Raw genomic sequence first — 20,156 nt, 5'->3', positions numbered from 1 at the left:
CATTTTTATGTTATCTACAAACTGTTCTGGGTTAGTGCTAATATGAGAATTATCTTGTGTGAATTTCGGATTTTGTAGTTTTTAGTATCCATGCTAACTTTTTCGTATTTAAATTAACTTCATAAATATGTATTAAATTTATTTTTCATAACACTTTTTTAATGCGGAAATCCATCCAATGACTTCTTCCGCCTTGTTCGAGGCGAGAGGGAGTATCAGATTCTTACTGACTACTAAAAACCATTTCGAGCCGGAGCCCCGATAACCCGCTAGGCAGTCCGCAGCTCCGGGTCTTCATAATACCACTAGTTTGCTATAGTAACTAATGAACTATGAGTCAACATATTTGGAGGAAAATATTAGGAAAAAATACGGTACATACCTATTTATGTAGTACGATTACGTCATGGGCGTCAAGATTTGTCTGGAATTTTTAAGCAATTAGGTATTATTTTATTGTAACTTTCGTGAGACATACTAAATTAATTATTATGTGACGTGAGTAAGCCGATAACATAATAATCAATTAGGTATTTAATAATTCAATATTACAACAGTACCTAATTAACTTTTCGCTAATTTGCTTAATATTGATTTGCGTTTAAAAACGTATTATGTATGTAATTTTTATATAAACAACCATATCAGTAACTATAAACTATAAGGAACAAAATAGGATAACCTAGCCAAAAACGTGTTGGCAGTATTTTGGGCCGTAGTGCGTGTCAGTGTTAAGAGCTTTCGCGGTTTTACTGAACCACTGAACACGGCTGATATATTACTCGGGTGCAGTTATTTTACCAAATTGAGATTTAAAGCCTTTTCCATTAAAATCCAGCATGAAATATTACGACAGTAATTTTGATTGGAAATTTCATGGAAGCATATATTTTTAATTAAAAATGGATTAATAACATAATTTGATGCGGTTTTTAGCGAAATGTAAATGATTCACTTATCGTTAAAAGTTTTGTACAACATTTATTCAGATTTATTAAAATACTAATTAATAGTCGTGGTGGCCTTGAGGTTTAAGACCCCGCTTCTCATGCACGAGGTTCGAAACCTAACAACCTAGAGTTATATGTTCATTCTAAGATTATTTAAACACCACTGACAAATGTTGAAGGAAAACATCGTGAAGAAACCTTGAGACCTTATAATTTCGAATTTTGAATCTGCAATCGCCAACCCCCATTGAGCAAGCGTGGTGATTAACCCTTCGTATGTTTAGAACGTGGATCCACGCGAGACACAATGTGTTTTCTATTGTTGTCTTATATACAAACCTTTTCCGTGTGCGAAGAAGCCTTTGATCAGTAGTGACCACTTACGGCCATAAGCTCCATACAAAATGTGTCAAAATTCTATCTCTAGTAGGCAAATATACAGATAGATAGGTTATTGAAACTGGCCGTTATAGACTGTTGCTGATGATGATGATATAATGCTAACAGTATATTATAATTCTTCTATGTTGTTCTATATACATATATCCAGAAGCCAATAAGGATAACTCAAGTATAATATTCTTAATGGAATCTATTATAAGGTTTTCAAGCTTGATTACACTGAACATCTGCACACTATTGATTGATAAGAGGAAACCACGGCTAAATGCACACACGACGCAACATCTATAGAAATGGGGACCCGTAGATCATTGTTATACGTTTCTAAAGATCGTGAGACATAATAAAATTAAATATATTTCATGGCCTACTCAAGTAACTATTTACGAGATACCTTGACTAGTTTCAAGCCACAGTGAGGATTTATATTTATGCGCCTCCTCGCACCATAGTGGTTTGAAACTAGTCGATTTATCTCGTTAAACTGTTACGTTAGTAAGTAACCATAATAAATTAGTTCTTATATCATTATGGAAAATAACGTTAATTCAAAAACAACTGTGATACTAAACATAAGGAAAACAAATCGTAAATGTTTGTATCTACTTAAAATATGCATGTATCTACCTACCTATACCTACTTGTGATACCTGAATGACACACTGACATCCATTATATAACAAAGGTAACTACGGTATAGGTAATTAGTCAGACTATACGTTGTAACTACAATTAACCTACCTGCTTCTTACAACAAGTAAGAAATCTTAAAATAAACAAAGAATGCATAAGACTGCGTGATTTTCCAAACGATAATTTATGCTTACCTATATTATAACGTTCGTGTGTCATTCTAAATTAATTATTATGTTTTTCGGCTTACTCACGTAATTATTTGACGAGGAACTCGACTAGTTTCAAGGCATGCTAGAGGTTCATATTCATGAGAAGCATTCCGCGACACACGACGCGGCGACTGTCGCGCTGCTACGTAGCGTAGTGCAAGTATAATATTCTGAACGATATTTTCATATTTTTATAATACGCTGCGCGACGTCACTGCGTCTGCCCTGTTCATGATGAAGATTTCCTCTGTGACTCGAAACTAGTAGAGCTTTTCTCTAAAAACATTTACGTTAGTAAAACGTTGTTTTTGGTTAATTTGATATTTACATAGTTTTTTTAGATAGTACTTTAAAGGATTTTGTTTGTTTAGTTCATTCATTGGTTCATTTCTGCTATTTTATATTATGGCATCACATAATTCCCCATTCATACAACACCATTATAGTACACACTATTATATTTTTATATCTTTTATTCCTGTCCATATTGTTATAATCTTCCGCAAATCATAGTCCATTCAAACTCATTCGTCCGTTCATGCTCACGGACAAAATTGGTTTGACCTTCAGAAACTTTAATCCTATTAGTGTATCTATTTTTATATTATAATCCAAAAACAATACATGCAGCAACAATAGTTGAAGGTAAAATATTGAAGGAAAACTTTGTTTCCATTTATCATAACTAATTTGAACACTTCCCATTGTGAGAGCTATCGGATCTGCTGTTACAGCTACACAATGTGGCCTATACGGAATAACAACCTCTTCGATAGATCGACAAATGGTTGTTCAGGATTTAGTCTAGTGTCGCGTGTTGGAACACGCGACACCAGATGGATAAGAGCACGATATAAGAAAAAATCGCAACTAAACCAATGGCAAGGTTTGCTGATGAAATTCGCATCTTTTCCTTAACCTGAACCAGAAAATCTTTTAATTCTTGAAGAAAGAAGCCAGGGCATCGCACACATAAACGACAAGGACACGGCATGGCGTTTTTGCATTAAAAACAAGGGTTGTAAGCACGGTGCCACCGCGCTGACTGCGCGCTTACAGCCTTTTTATATTGACATTACGAAAAATTTAAATGGCAACTTTATCACTGTGTTGGAGCGGTGCCGTTAAAGTGTGATATGTCCTCAACTACGTCACTCAAAAACATGAGGGTGATACAAAATAATAATGATAAACCTCATCAAACAGATTCATAATAGAAACAACAGACTTTGGCAGAGTGTGGCCGAAACCCTTTTCCTGATAACGACCCTTTAATCCCATCAAATGGCCCCCAGGGGAAATTATTATATAGATTGAAGCGACCGGTGCAGAAGACATCAATAACGATAGAGTTAAATTTATTATTCATACATCGGATTTACGATAAGGTTAACTATTTCACTATTGATTGCCTCGTTGGTAGATTGGTCGCTAGTGCGACTGCCGGACAAGAGGTTTCGGGTTCGATTCCCGGGTCGGGCAAAGTTTACTGGGCTTTATTGGGTATTTCGAAAATTACTTAGTAGCACGGAGTCTGAAATTACATGGGACTTATACCACAAATGGTTAAAAGTTGGTGTACATTGTATAGCGGCATTATGTGTCGTAATATGCACCTCTGCTTACTCCTCCGGGGATAAATGTGTGACGTTGCCGTTAACTATTTCATACTAACTTCCTTAGATAAAGAATGTGACATTTCAATGGATATATTTGTACTCATAAGTTTGCTTTAAAAAGGTCAAGTTCAACATTCGACTTTAACCGGAAACTCCAAGGTCTAGTTTGTTTAACATTTATTTATTCTAGTGTTAGTTTTAATTCAAAGTTTTGACTAATAACTTGCTGTCATCACAATCTATCATATAAGACATTTACAAGATATCTAATAATGTTTATCAATTTTAATTTACACCACGTTTTATAATTTTTTCGCTTTTCCTATTACCATGTGAATGAACTGCAATATTCCTGCGATAGCGAACACAAATACTTTACACCCCTAGCCGCCATATTGATCCGATCGCCCCACGTTTTCTCTAACTTAGGGTAGTCAGTAACAACTTCTGTCTCCCTCTTTGCACTTGTTTGTCTCTTTCGCACCATGTGCTTCTATTTATTTGTTTACTTAATACGAGTAAGTAAACATACCTGTTTAATTTGATGTTTACTAAGTCTATAAGATTGACAACTAAAAAAAATAAAACATCTGTTTCCTTCGACTTCGATAAACAAAATCAAAGGCCAAGATAAAAAAAAAACTATGAAAATTAAAAATGTTTTTTAAGAATGCAAATAAAGATAGATTTAAAAATCACACAGAGTCAAGTCACCAAGAATTTTATGAATGCTAATTAGATCGACCTTTTAAATTAGGTTCACACCTAATGATCAATTAAGCTAATTACTATAAGCCAAGCAATGGCTTCGTAATTAATGAATTACATTTTGGACTAAGAACCCATGTTACAGAAATGAGTTTAAAAGTTTTGAGTAATTACATTAATGATAAATGCGAAAATGATATTGTTCATGTCCAAAATGTATACAAACTCAACATTTCACCTTTAAGTCAGAGTCGAAACGACATACAATAAAATCAAACGAAATTCCCCAGTTCGGATAAGATATCAATGTTATAAACATTTCCCCATTAGGAATTTTCCCAGAACCGCGCATATAAAATATAAACAATTAACTGTACCTATCAAACTTAAGTACATAAAGCCTAATAAAAGGTATCAAAACAGTCCAATCCAACCCTTTTGGGTGCTCAAAATGCTCAAAAGCTGAAGTAAATTGGTAGAAGATAATTATATGCGAAACTGTTGTTGACTGTCCACAGTCCAACAAAGGTTGAGGGTCAGATTGATACAAACAAACTTGGAATGGATGAAACCATTGCTTCCACAAATATTGACCCACTCGCTGTGAGGTTTAAAGGTGCACTTTACTTTGAACAAGACAAATAGCGCGTAAGAAGATAATAACGTGAATGTGTTTCTGGAACCTATTTTTCCTTTTAAGGCTATCTTTAGTAGATTGAATTTATTTACCGCCGTACACAGTTAGTTAATAGTTATTTAACCACTGGGTTAAGGAATGACCTAGCATTTGTTTTTGAAAAAAAAATTGTTAACGACTAATAAATATTTTAAATAAACATTAAATGTCTCAAAGTTATTTAGTGTTATTTTACATATAACTAGGTAAAACGAAAGTGAAAAGATAACTAATAAATGTTATTTTCGTAAACTCTAATTACAGATAATGGTAGCAAGGACAAATAATGAACACGAGGAGGTTTAGATACTAGCACACATATTACAATGAATGGGTAACAAGAAAAAATGGGTGAACAAAATCGCTTATGATTTTAGATATAAGTAAGCAAATGTATTTACGCAAACATTACCTCATGCGGTTAAACAGTTTGGTATCTTCAAAAGAATCTACGAAAGTGATTTGGCGAATAAACTTGAAAGCAAAACTCCAAAAATATTTAAAACTAAAATGATATCTAGTCAAATATATAACGATGTAATATTGTTTAGTAATGGACTTAGTATCAGAGCATGACCGTACGAAGATTGAAGTGATGATATCAAGTCGCGTGTAAACAAATCGACGCTATTGAAAGAAGTCCAAACTGTTTACTATTGAACGAACAACACGAGAGCAAGAATGTTGAATTTATAACTGCCGTCTGTCCTAACCCTAATGTGATAATTACTAGTTATGTAGTTTTTAAGATGAACAGATGGTAGAAAAGTTGTTGCAAAAGCGACACATGCGGTATAAAACATCGAATTAGGTGAGATATTGGTTCTTAAGTAAATCTGTAATTATAAATCTCAAAATGGAAGCAAAGATGCAATTTACTATTGCTCATATATAATATAATGTTTGTAAATATTTGGTAAGACCAAGTACACCTCCTTGAGGAACTCCAAGAATTTTTATCCGTAACAAGTACAACTTAAAGTAGAAATTGTGGTAAGCAAGTAAGTTATGCGAGTGGGAAAAATGCAGTTTAGGAAGTTACACATATGTACATCTATTTACGATTATGTGCGAACATTACTAACTTCCGTATGATCATAAAAGGCTAGTACACGATTAGTTTGTAAGCAGTTCCATATATCTAGATGTTAGAAATTAATGGACTGTTGAAAATGTATTAGTAGCTAGACTAGATAATTATGAGAAACTGCACAGTTTTCTTATTAATGATTTACTTTACATGAAGCTGGCATTTATGAGAAAAGTGGAACATTAAATCGAGAACTGAGATAAAAACTAAATTCCATACAACAATCAAGCGAACGGCTTAGCAAAAACTGAAAAGCAAACTCAGAAATTACTTTCTCATTTTAAAAATGAATTTAAAAGGATCGTTAGTTGTTTTTTTACCAAAAAAATGATAAGCATACAAGGTATGGACAAACCAAACTAGTATTGTAGTTACACAACGCCTGTATAATCCAAATAATTGACTACAAACTACAAATATTTATGATGGCGTTAAACAAATTTTAGAAGAACATATGTAACAGTTACCTAGATTATAGTAATTATAATTGTTATTTATAAAACGGACGCAGCTTACGTCATTGAGTTCACAGTGTTGTCTGTTTTTACTTTCATTTCATACAAACGTACCAAAACAAAATTAAAAGTGGTTCATGAGATAGCATCTGCTAAAGTGCTAATGTAATTGTAGGAAATGGAAAGTGTGACTTAAGAAATACATAATAGAGTTTAGTTTTTTCTGTTAAGTATAAATAAATTCGAGCTGAACTGAACTAGTCAGTTATTATTATTTACTTCAAGTCAAGCGTGCTTAAATACGACTTTTATGTATTTCATTTTCACTTTTTTTAAGATGGCTGATAAAAGATCGGCGTTTGCTGTCAGAGAAATTTAGACATAAAATAATCTCAGTAACAAAAATTAGGTATTAAATGAAATCGAATTTATTGCCAATTTTACATTACGTGGTAGGATTATACGACAAATTTGATTTTTGACAAAGAGCTCGTAAAAACAAATTAACACAACACCTATGCATACCTATTAGAGATTTCGTGTTTTAATAGATTAGGAACATTAACGACTTTTCAGATTTAACCAATCACACCAAATCGTCACTTAGATTCCCTTACTCAAAGGAAATATTTCTCAAAACCATTCATCTAGAACCATTTTATCTCAATATGGGTATTAATTACGATTAGTTAAAAACCCATCTAAAGGCTTGTTCAAAAACTACTGTTAATTAACTATATCACATAAAATATGATCCATTACTGTAATTGGATTAAAGACTTTAAAACACAACGAGGTTATGTCACGTCCATGTGACGCAACAGACATAATGGACGGAGAATAGCTTCCATGTTAGATATTTCGACGAATGTTTTGTGCCTGGTAAAATCATTGTTATAAAAACGTAAAATTGAATTATCTTTACTTGGCTTGTCTTGATTATAGATTTTGCTTTCTATGCTAGAGAATAATGGTTTTACGCAGATCCGGTTTATTTCACTTAGAGCGACCATTATCTCTCGTTGATAAGGCATTTAAAGCGGCTACCATCTTCATGGAAACTTGATATGTGATTATAGCTACTGCATGTGGTTTAGTTAGATTAATTTAATAGTACACCTAGTGTTTTATATTGTCACGTTTGCTGTCAGTAATACTCACACTATTACATTTAATAGCATTTTTTGGTGAAAAGATTTCGCTAACGATACGTATACAGCAAAAACTACAGTAAAATCTAAGATAAGATATTACGTATTGCACTTTCCTAATCGGTATACGATACACGAGTAATAAGTAGTAATAATCATATCGAACAACCAGTAATTTGAGCCCGATCAATGTGCAGATATCGAGACGTAAGCTGATGATGTTTTCACCTTTATACCGTATCATTAGATTATGTCAATTGGGCTCTGAACAGGAAACAATTAATACGCCAATGTCTTGCAACTATTGTTAGCCATGATGCTAAAAAACAAGAATTTATGAAAGTTGACCATGCAACATGCAAATTATTGACGGATGCTTTTAAAGAATAAGAAAATTTGTTATCAGGTTTTTTAGTCTCATGAAGGAGCGGTTAGGTTAGTTTAGAGTTACTATTTTTAGAGTCTTACGTTTATCACAATTAAGAAAGCAAATGTAGTCATAAGACGCGTAAACAACAACGATCATTTCTAGTCTATTCTACACGATATTATCGTCACCTCAGCTGTTACTGCGTGCGCGTACCCGTGCGTACGGTATTTAAACAGCGATCAAACCACCACAGATGAGGCCCAGAAGGGCCGGGGCTCCGGCTCTAAGAGCAGGAATAGGAACGGAGTGGTTTTTAGTCAGTATGAATCTGATACTCATCCCTCTCGCTTCGCCCAAAGCGGAAGAAGAAATTAGATAATTTACCCCCCTCAAAAAAAAAAGCTGTTAATACCCCTTCTCACAAAAATAATTCTAATTAGAAATGGGAAAATCTAATTAAAAAGGACAGCTTCAAAACAGCAGTTCCGAAAAAAGAAAAATGATCTTAAAGGTTTTGGCCACGATAACCTTTGTGATGTAATTGAAAGAACATCCAGTAACAAAAGACTGAAGATAGAAAAAAATACTAGTGCTCACTAGTTTTCTTAAAAAAAAGAAAGATCATTAAGATCCTTCGTCCACAGTGCTACTGAGTAACTAATGATAGCAGGGACCTTAGATTGTGTAAAAACATTCTTAAGAATAAAAAAAAATGCTTTCCAGCCAGTTCTTATTTTACCACTGTTCTCAATTTCTTGTTTACCTTCGATAATATTTTTATCTAAACTGGAAATGTGTATGTTAAAGGTGTGTTAATTGTGTCGAATTTTTATTAAAAGTAATTTTTGATGGTTAAATTCCGTTGAAAACAGTCAGTTGAAAAATGTTTTTTTATCATTTTTTAGCACATTTCCTTTGCTATTATTATTGTTTGCGAGGTTTTTATCTTTTATGTAATAACATGTTTTGATTCTTCCGTGTATAAATAAAAGGTCGATTTTCTCTTGGTCTAATTTTTCAAAAACTGGAATGAGTTGGAAAAATAATTTCATTTGAAAACAGAGATCAAAGATAAGATTGCTATGTTCGGATACTTAATTAGATTTTCTGTTACGATCTTATTTCAAAGCGTGACGTTTTAATTAACGGTTTTAGTTACTCCATATATCTACTGGCTTAAACAAGGAAAAAATTAAGAATAATAACTTTACCTATAAAATAAACGTTTAGAAAATACTACAAACTCTGTCTTTTTTATAGGTCTATTAATAATAACGTCTGTTAATGTCTCAAAACCTTCACTTATGTGTGACAAACACTTTTCTGAATACTTTAAAATCAGTTCCATCAATCGCGAGATTTATTTATTACAAAAAACATGCATAATTTTACAGCTTAAGCCAATACATAGATAACCGAGGATAAACACACATACATACCAAAACGTTAAACCTTCCTATTTTTTGCAGTCGGTTAAAAAAATCATCAGTTCTTATTCCAAGGAGGTACAGAATAATCAGGTTTTATTCTTAAAACAGTATAAATCGAGTCTGATCGAGTAAGTGGAGGATTCTCTGAAGGTTAACTGGTTTGTGACATTTATGTATAGGTGTATAAATAGATCGGCTTGTTTAGCCCAAGTGAAGGCGAAGTGAAAAGTGTATTGGTAGTTTTGGTCATGTTCTAATGAATATGGCCTTATTTGCATTGAAGAATCTTGGCAATCATGTGCCGTTGGCTTTTCATAGAAAATATGCTTGTATGACTTTGCTACTTTTGCTAGTATTAATATGTATAGGCTGTCTGTCTGTCTATTGCTTTTATTTTATGTAAAAATTACTAACTTAACTGAGCCGTTCTTAAAATGGCGTGATTTTAGAATACGGATATTTTTTATTTAAATATCATTTTGGTAGATGTTTTCGATCATACTTGATATCATAAATATTTCGAAAAAATCTTCAGATTTCTTCAAATATCCAGATCACAATAATGTTAGTCAAATATAAACCTTATGTGTTCCTCATTAAGAACGCAATACTTACGAGTGTCACGCAAAAAAAAGAAATCGAATTTCAAAATCTTGGAATTTTGAATAAGATACTATATGGGGGTACGGTAGTGGAAACCGCCAATACGACCCGAGCCGAGCGATAGTTAGTTACTATATCGCAAAATAATTTTATAAGTTTAGAAAAAATATTAGTTTCGTGTGAGTTAAGACTTTTACAACCTATAATAGATAAGTATATTAATAAAATCGATTTATTTTTAAATAATATACTCTCATAGTATTTATTCACCACAGTATACGATGCATATTGTAATGACCAAATTTTCCGGTAACAATTATCGATTAGTTAAACTTGTTTAAGTAATTATTTAGCCTTAGAGGTTTAATCAGTATGCATTAATTGATACGTTTGTTCGCTCGTATCATTTAATTAGGATTTTAGCTGTTATTAATCTTAACTGCAACGGGTTATCTCTGTTTATTACTGGCTGCTTGACTTGCATGGAATCTGATAGTTGATTAGAAATCTGCATATTTTAGTCGGGCTTTAATTTAGTTAAGTTGTTTATATAATCATCGACATTAATGATACTACAACACTTACCAATGGTAATAGTATTTTTTTTTTTTATTTAATTGTAAGTTTTGTATGCAGGAGATTAAAACTATTTCATTCACAAAATTCCTTTAGATTCCGAACTTCCAACGAAACAAACAAACTATACAGTGAAAATATTGTACAAAACACAATTTGTAACATTATTTTACACACTTTCACAGAGTAACCTCGATTTTTTATGTTAATTTCGTCCTGTAGGCTGCAGTTATCACGCCGCGGAGGCGGCACTAGTCATGCGCAGTGCAACCCCGGCGGAGGTTGCAACGATCCTCACCCGAGCTAACAGCTGATCACTGATAAACAACACTTCCCTACCAAACTGGCACAATTCCAGAATAAAACAAAAGATACAAGAATCACAAAACGTACCTTAGACTGCGTTGTGTCAGGCTGCATGTAGTAAAATAGGAAAAACATCCACACAGCTCCTACTAGGAACAGGATTTTGACGTTTCGCCGCATTATCGTAGATTTATTATTTGGAAACAGGATGAAAACAATAAAGCTGGTGTTGGTAATATAATAAATGAAATCACTGGTTGGTTCACACTGGTGTTTTTTACGTTCACGTTCGTTCGTTGCGTCGCGTTTGTTTTTATTTGTTGTCGGGACGCGGCGCGCGGCCGCGCTTGGTGGTGCGGCGTGCGGACTGACTCGACACAGAGTATACAAGATAGCTGCCGGTCATGCGCGTATCGGTCCTCGACACCGCGTACCAAAATAGAACTTGCACAGGCATCGACGTGCCTAGTACAGTGTGCAGCGTGAACGGTGGCCCTCTCACTGCATTGTTCTCCTTGGTCAGTGTCTCTAGTCTAGACACATGCCGTAGATACTGCCTAGTAACTAGACATAGGCCCACTGCGCCAACAACCGGTTCATTTACGAATTGTGAACGGATTTATTATGAAAGTTTCTGCCTTCCTAATTCAAGGATTTGTAAAGTTCTGGTTTGCTCCATCTTTGTGCTATAATTTATGTTTTGAAAGATTTATTGATAAGGTTCATTATTTCATTCTTATTAATTACAGATGTTTTCTCAATAATCCATTATTCGTCATCTTGTTTAACTTAACTGAAACGATCTCATCTGTTTCGAACTTTGCTCCTTAGACTTTCAGCAGATACAAGCAAGTTTTCTGCTATATTTTAGGTATTATCGTCGAATATTTTCATTTGCACAGCAAACTGTGAACATTTGCTTCGGTTGTCGGCGGTCGTGGCTTGAAACTGAGTGAGATTCAGTTTTACATGTAACCATGTTACGTGTCACGTGTTGTTTTACTTTTTAGACGTATGACTGATGAATCTACAGTTTTTCTTTTTTAAGAGGAAAAATCGTCCTATGACTTCACCTGCTCTGGGCGACTTTAGTTAAAGTTTCCTTAAGCGACGAGTATGCATGAGAAGACTGATGATTGTTGATGAAGCGAAAGAAGTATGTAAGATTCGTAGTAATTTGCCTCTAGATAAACTTAATCCCACTAAATTGTAACTTAGACAGTTATAATTTATATTTAGTTGGGCTGAAAGGGGTATGCTTCTGCTACCGTTTTTCTGTAAATCCTTTTAAAAATGCGATGATATTTTTTTACATTATTTTATGTTATAAATAGACCATTATTTTTCACACTCAGAATTATTTTAAAGGAAAATTCTAAATGAGTTTCTGGGAAAGTGTTTGGCAGACTTCCATATTTTCTTTTTTAAAGAAATTTACTTTCTTAAATTGTTTGTCATCTTAGTACAAATGTGAAAGAATAATGATTTTTGTAATAACTATCGTGACACATACTAAATAAATTAAAAAAGATAAGCTCTCATAGTTTCTAGTCACAGAGCACAGAGGGACCCTTCATCATGAACAGCGTGAGGGCGGACGCGTTGACGTCATGTCTGCGTACGTTTATTTTTATTTTATTTTTTTGACTTCCCCCACCTTTGGTGAGGCGGGAGGGAGTGTCAGACTCTTACTGACTAAAAACCACCCGTTCCTTCTCCTGCTTTGAGCCGGAGCCCCGGTAACCTTTTACGTTGTCCGCAGCTCCGGAATGTCTGCGTAGAGTAATAACGCATTTCCTAATACATGTATTTAGGTAAATAAATTGTTATTTTTAGTTAATGAATGATGATGTTTCAGTCATCACTATAGCCTTACTACTGTACATATACCTATTTACCTGATTATTAATTATACCTGCTTTGTTTGTTTTCTGTTATTTTGTATTTACATTTTCCTTATCTTTATGAGACCTTACTTCTGTTGTGTTACTACCTATTTGTATTGTTGTCCTTATCTAGTCTTACTAGATTACTAGATGTTTAGCAATGTTTCTTGTCTTTAGCAATTTTTCTTGTTTTTTTTTCATAATTTTACGTTACTCGATTACTTACCTTCATTAGAACTTAAGACGGGATATTTAAACCTCTCGCATGCCGTATATAAGACAACAATAGAAAACACATTGTGTCTCGCGTGGATTCGCGTTCCAAACATACCAAGGGAATATAAATATAATTAATTAAAAATCCCGTCTTAAGTTCTAATGTTCTAATGTTAGTGTTAGTGACCATGTCAGTTTAAAAACTTATGTTACTCGATTAGTTTCAAGGTATGGCCGGGACCCATCATAAATTACAAAAAATATTCCTTAGTATTTTTCTACTAATGGTACACCAAAGCATTATTATAACTCACTAATCTAACAGTCGCATTCTTAAAGATCATTCAAAATTTCAAATCTTGAACTCATCAATAGTTCAGTAGGCGTTTGAGCTATCGGTTGTAAGGCCATGCCCTCTTACAGATAGCGTGGGTGACCGACTATCAAACTGACAGATTAATATTTATAGTGCCCACTTGACACTGTCATATGACGTCATATGACAGGTCGATATGTGATTGGATCCGCTCCAAGCGCCGGATACAGGTTTCCGATTTGATTAAATTGTTTTTTTTTTTTTTTAAGTGTAGCGATGCATGTGCAGATGACCTAAGGAAATGGTATTGGTTTTTTACTTAGTATCTAAGTAGATATAATGGGTATAAAATAAATGTGGTTTAAAAAAGGATTAATTAATGTGTTTTTATTAAGTACTTAAAGTTGATATTTCGATTGCACGGTTGGTGCGGTGGCTGGGCAGCCGGCTGCCGCGCAGCGTGTAGCGGGTTCGATTCCCGCACGGAGCAACTTTAAATGTGAGAGAGTTTCGGCAGGAATGGGCCAGGTCGACCGCAGTGATACCACGACTTCACATACAACCGACGTGAAACAACGCTCGCGTTTATAAGTTTTTAAACTGACATGGTCACTAACACTAGAATTGAAATTTAAACCGAGTTAATTACCATTTTTTTTAATATTTATGAGTTTCCGATATTTCGGCACTGTTGCAAGCGCCATGATCACGGATAAAAAACGCTCGCGTTTTATCTTGTCGTGTGAGTGAACGTTACCAGAGCCTGAATACCCAATAAACTCTTGAGTTCCTAACCCCTAAAACGCCGGCAAGGCTCTTGTAACGCCTCAAGTGGTTTGGGTGTACATGGGCGGCGGTGATTGCTTACCATCAGGTGATCCGTCTGCTCGTTTACCGGCTAATCCCATAAAAAATGACAAGAAATACTGCTACTGATATTTTATACCTAAATATAAGTTATTGTATAAGTAACACTAAAGATTATAACACGACAGTAAAAGGATAAAATATCATCACTATAAAACTTGTCCAACCTACGCTACGTAAGCACTAAACATTATTATGTTCAATAAATATTTAAAAGGGTAATATTATTCAAAGCTTTATTGATAACTACAAAATCACTTTGATACTTTAATGGCTATAAAAATAATAAAATATTTCTATAATATTGAAGTGTCACTGGGCTAAATTGCCTTTATAGCATAATTATATAATACACTAAAAGTGATTATTCCTCCGTCGCAATATTACTTTAAGAAAATAGTAAATAATTTTTATTTCGGATCTTAAGACCAAAATAATGCATCAGTGTTTATTATTTTTATAACAACGCCATCTACCGGTTAACTTGTGCAATCAAATCGCTCGAATTCAACTTAGGTACGAACGCAATAGTTCTACATACATGTGATAGATGTCGCTTTTATAAAGTTGCGTAAAGTGACATGTTTTGGTACTTGTTTTGCCTCCTAATATTATAAGTAAAGTTTAAAAACGTTGATTCATCTCTCTTTGTAATTAGTGAGTTTTAATGATAAAAATAAATAAAGTCTAAAGTGTTATACTTATTGCACGTTGATTGAATTTATAACATTATATTGAAAAAGGTAGTAACTAGCTTTTTCAATATAGTGCCAACTGTTGGCAAGTGCAGAGAGGGTGGTAAGTAGTTCAAAATTAATTAGCAGCTACTTTACTTGATTTAACTACTTAAATGCTTAAAATAAAAATAGTCGACCCACGTTCATTTATCATACACTAGCTTCTGACGGCGGCTTCGCCCGTAATCCCGTGGGATGAAAAGTAGGTATCCTTTCACCCAAGTCAACTCCTATCCGGTCTGAATACCAAATTTTATGAAAATTTATTCAGTAGTTTCAGTGTGACTGACATCCGAACAAACAAACTTTCACATTTTCAATAGTAATTATTAGTATGTTTACATAGGTAAATTACAAACCCTACAATTTTACTACACTTAAAACAAAGTTAATTAAAAAAAAAAGAAAATGAAGTAATTTTAAGAATTTTTATGTATTTTTTCTATTAGACCTTCCTGAATTTGCGTCTACATTATAAAATACCAACACATAATATTAGAAATGCAGACATACAACAACACTTGAATACTCCTCATTCAAGGATTGCATCCACTGGTGAGCAGCTACGGAAATAGTATACCTCTAGATTCCGCATAGCATCAGACATCAGAGGAAACGTCACTTCAACGCCATCCTGCGATCGGGAAAACACAAGTAAACTTTTTATATTGTAAACTTTTTACTGTGATAATCCACTCTTGGACTATTATGGGCTTTTCTGTATTAAAATGGTTTACTATAATCTCCACGTTTGGCAGACAGGATAGATATAGCAGTTTAAAAGTTGAGATTTCTGTTAACGCATTGAACGCCACCAGTCACCGGTGACCGACGTTAGCGGAGGATTTGCCTTCAACAGTTTTCTATTGGCAGTCAAAGACTTAATAGGGATGGTGACAGGTTTTTTTTTATTTTGTCATAATTATACTTAGATAAAACAAATCAAAGTTTAGGTGGGGGATTGTTTGCACTTAGGTCATTTCTACGTATAAAACGTACTTAGAAGTGACGTCACGCGGCATTTCAAATCAATATGAATCTTCTTACAATCTTCAATACTATATTTGTTTCTGTAACAAATAAAAAATAATGTCAAAGACTGACATTTACAATAGAAATTAGTCGTCTACTTTATTATAGACCCCTAGTCGGTTCTTCAAACCCCCACCGAAAGATTAGGGGTGTCAGCAAAGTATTCTAGCCTGTCGCCACTCGCCACTACATGGAAATATTTTCAATTAAAAATATCCAAAAAAACAAAAAAAAAAAAAGAGAAAACAGTCCACAGTGCAGTCCAGTCCAGTGACAAAAAACAACATTTTAATCTGCGTAAAATGGCATCGCTATCGAAATTAAAAATAGTAAAAAAAAGTAGTAGAGACAGGCATAATGGCGCTTTTTTCCCGCTTTTCGCCGTCCCGTGTTCCCGATTCCCGCCAGAGTCGGTGCGGTGTCCGACGGGAGCGCGCGTCCCTTCGCGCCGGTGATCGATTGCCGACGTTCGAAACTTACATTCGAAGTTTTGAATTTTTCAAATATACGTTCGATTTTGATTCGAACCGTTACGTTTGATTGTTTTGTTTTTCTGTGAGTGATGTTTTTTGTTCCTTTTATTTTGTTGGACGTAAACTTTTAGGTAAGTTTGATAAAAATAATAGAGGATTAGTATATACCAACTTTTTATATATTTTTTTTCTTTATTGCACACATACATAAATCACATTTACATTTTAATAGTAATTTGAGTACAATGGGCGGTGTTATCACACACATATCACATATATTTTTTTATTTAATTTTTATAACAGAAACAACTATTCATAGGTACAGGTTCTGCAAGCAACTTTTTTCTACATTACTTCAAAAACAAATAAAGTACCGTACCAATCCTAATGAGAAATCTTATCAAGAAGAATTCCTATATTATCAACTTTGATAAATCGTCTTACCTTGGGATGAGTCCAGAAATAATAAATGTCTACTAAGGACAAAGCTTACTTTTGTCACAAGAAGCTTATTACACGCAACTATGTTTATGAAAGATAAAGAAACTAACTGCCACACTCAAAGACATTGAATGATTACTTAAACTATTCCTTAGTAACGATTTTGTTCCGAGAACGATTGCGAAGGATTATGTTAAGTAATCATTAAATGACTCTGAGTACGCCAGTAAGTAATGAAAGGCGGAAAGATATCATTATTAAAGCCTTTCCCAAAAGTATATAATAATGAGGTAAAAAATATTATTTACGACTCAATCCGGTTATTTTAAGGTTCTTTAATTATTTCATTAAAGTATCCCCGAAGGTAAAAACGTTAATGTATTCGGCGAACGGTTTTCATTACCATAGATTAAAATCTTGTCAGTTGTCGATTGCGGAATGCGATTTACGATGCAAATTATGACAATTAAGTTCGTAAGAAGAAATTTTGGCATACGATGCATAATTAATTAATCATTTTATTTGTTTCTGTGTTCTTCTTTATTCGTATCGTCGTGCCTTTTATCCCAGAAGAGGTAGGTAGAGGTGCACATTGGGTAAAGCACGTAATGCCACTATGCAATAAGTGAGTCCCATGTAATTAATAGGGGTGAGCCTATTGCTTTCTTTACATCTTCTATAAAGATACCTGTCCACGTTGCGTCATTTGACAATCAATGACATCCTTCAAAACAATAGGCGATCTACGAATTATAAATGCTTGTATCTTGCTTAGGAACAATAAAAACTGGCCACGAAACCGCAACGTTAAATCCGCCTATCGTTTTTGACAAATGATGCAATGTGGACAATTGACCTAAAATATTTTGTTGATTGACTGACAGACTACACTTTTGGTTAATCCTTAAATCCTGCATTCTAAGAAGTAAGTACAGAAGAATTAAAAGTCCAACCGCATCTTAACTGCAGTACTCAGATATATTTAATGATTACTTAAACTATTCCTTAGTAACGATTTTGTTTTGAAAACAATTACTGGGGACTGGGTTAAGTAACGTCTCTGAGTACGGCAGTAAGAGAACAAGATAAACAGAGTTCCTATGCATATAGACTTAAGGGCGAAAGCTAATTCCATACAAATAACTTACTATAACAACTGTTAAATATTTCCCTTACTCTAGTTAAGATGGTGTTAAGATCCGCTCTCAAATCATCACTTGATTGCTCCTAATGACATCCATAAATCTTCATATGACCACCAAAACGGACAGTTTAATGACGAAAAACCCGAAACTAATTTTTGTTCGTATCGGGAATCGTACCCAAGACTGTCAGCTGTTTCGCTAATTACATATCGTCGTCAGATCTCCCCCTCACAAGAGTTCAAGGTACTTGACATTGAAGAGTAATTTAGGCAAACAATATTGGTGAATATATTGTTATTACATCAGGTACTGAAACATCGCAATCAACCCTTGTTAATATCGACCTTGTGTACATACTAATAAAGGTCTAATTAATAATATCCCACCCAAAACATAAATGTGAAAGGATGCCAAGTTCGATAATATTGGAATGCTTCGCCTATAAAAGAAGTGAGATCTAAATAAGTACCAAGTTCCATACACAGACCTCAGTTAAAAATGATATAACAAGTTGGCAAGTTTTCACACACTTTGTTATAAACCTACTAAACGCAAAGAGTCAAGTATATAATTTTCTATTAAAACTTGCCAAGTTATATCATTTTTAACTGAGGTCTGTGTATGGAACTTGGTACTTATTTAGATCTCACTTCTTTTATAGGCGAAGCATTCCAATATTATCGAACTTGGCATCCTTTCACATTTATGTTTTGGGTGGGATTTCATTTATTTTTGTAAGGTTTATTTTCTTTTTTTCTTATTTTACTTTACTTTGACTAAATACAAACCTTCGTAACGAATTTTAGGTCGGTACGACCATTGGAAGATATAATATAAATTTTTTGTTTTAGTTCCTTAGGGGTATGAATTTACACCTTCATTATTTTTAAAACCGACTCACACTTGGCCATTTTCAGATTTTTTCCTTTACCTTGACCTAAAGACCTACCTCCATGCCAAATTTCAAGTCAATACGACCATTGGAAGTGGTCTAGGTTTTTGATGAGTGAGTCAGTCAGTGAGTGTATAGTAAAAATAGCGATTTTCTGACGTCAATATCTCAAGACCTACAATAGGTACATTAATGAAATTTTGTATTTTAGATAAGTAAGTAGATCTCGACAGATACTAGAAATTTCATATGCGTAGATAAAATAGATTTTGAGTTATAGGTGGGTCGAACTTGGCCCGAAATGGTTCGTGTAATATAACCCACGGCCGGTGTGTCGGTTTTTTTGCTCGAACTTGGCGGACACACTGCCGTGTGTCTAGATATGAAAAATATTTACAATGCAATAGAGCTTTGGATCCGAGATCTTTCATTTAGTCCGCGAAGGACGAAGAAATCGAGTAAAGTATTTTGTACATTGTATACTTTATATTATTAAAGAGGTCACATTATTAATTAAAAGCTAGATCTTTTTACATTATATTAGTCTTCATTAGTGTTCCAATCAGTCAAAATAGGTATTACCTAATAATTTTGATACTGTAATTTTCAACAATAGCTAAGAGCCTAGAATCCTTTTTTGGGACAACCTCGCCGCTAGTTCCCATACCGCTGCAACTCCTATAATCTAGGATCTGCAGTAGATACAACTATCAAAACACCGAAACACTGAAGTCGGCGCTGCCTGCAGTGAAACAGTTGACTGTTTTGGATCCCGCAAGGAAATAAAAGATCAGAAGATATATAGAGTCCTGATAAAAGCGACTAAACATCTTTCTTTAGTACATAATATGTATCACACGACATAATGTGATGTAGAAACGCTTTAATTAAACTAAACATTCCCAGTTAAGTTACGATATTGTATTCTATCAATCAGTCTCCTACATATTGGATTGTACAACTACATTGA

General features: G+C 34.0%; 2 protein-coding genes across 2 annotated transcripts in view; one reads left to right on the top strand and one right to left on the bottom strand.

Annotated features, from left to right (window-relative positions):
• Positions 1-11,637, bottom strand: part of LOC118265121 (polypeptide N-acetylgalactosaminyltransferase 2) — a 112,421-nt gene extending 100,784 nt beyond the window's left edge. The window contains exon 1 of the mRNA XM_035577839.2: positions 11,269-11,637. Coding sequence (XP_035433732.1) covers positions 11,269-11,361 — 93 coding nt within the window. The 5' untranslated portion in view covers positions 11,362-11,637. The remainder of the gene's footprint in view (positions 1-11,268) is intronic.
• A 5,024-nt stretch (positions 11,638-16,661) lies between these two features.
• LOC118265226 (kinesin-like protein CG14535) overlaps positions 16,662-20,156 on the top strand; it is a 331,078-nt gene continuing 327,583 nt past the window's right edge. Inside the window, exon 1 of the mRNA XM_035578024.2 lies at positions 16,662-16,839. The gene's annotated coding sequence lies outside the window, so the exon portion shown is untranslated. The remainder of the gene's footprint in view (positions 16,840-20,156) is intronic.

This window comes from Spodoptera frugiperda, chromosome 28 (assembly GCF_023101765.2).
Source record: "Spodoptera frugiperda isolate SF20-4 chromosome 28, AGI-APGP_CSIRO_Sfru_2.0, whole genome shotgun sequence".
Classification (NCBI taxonomy): Eukaryota; Metazoa; Arthropoda; class Insecta; order Lepidoptera; family Noctuidae; genus Spodoptera; species Spodoptera frugiperda.
This window is presented reverse-complemented; position numbering and strand designations above follow the sequence as displayed.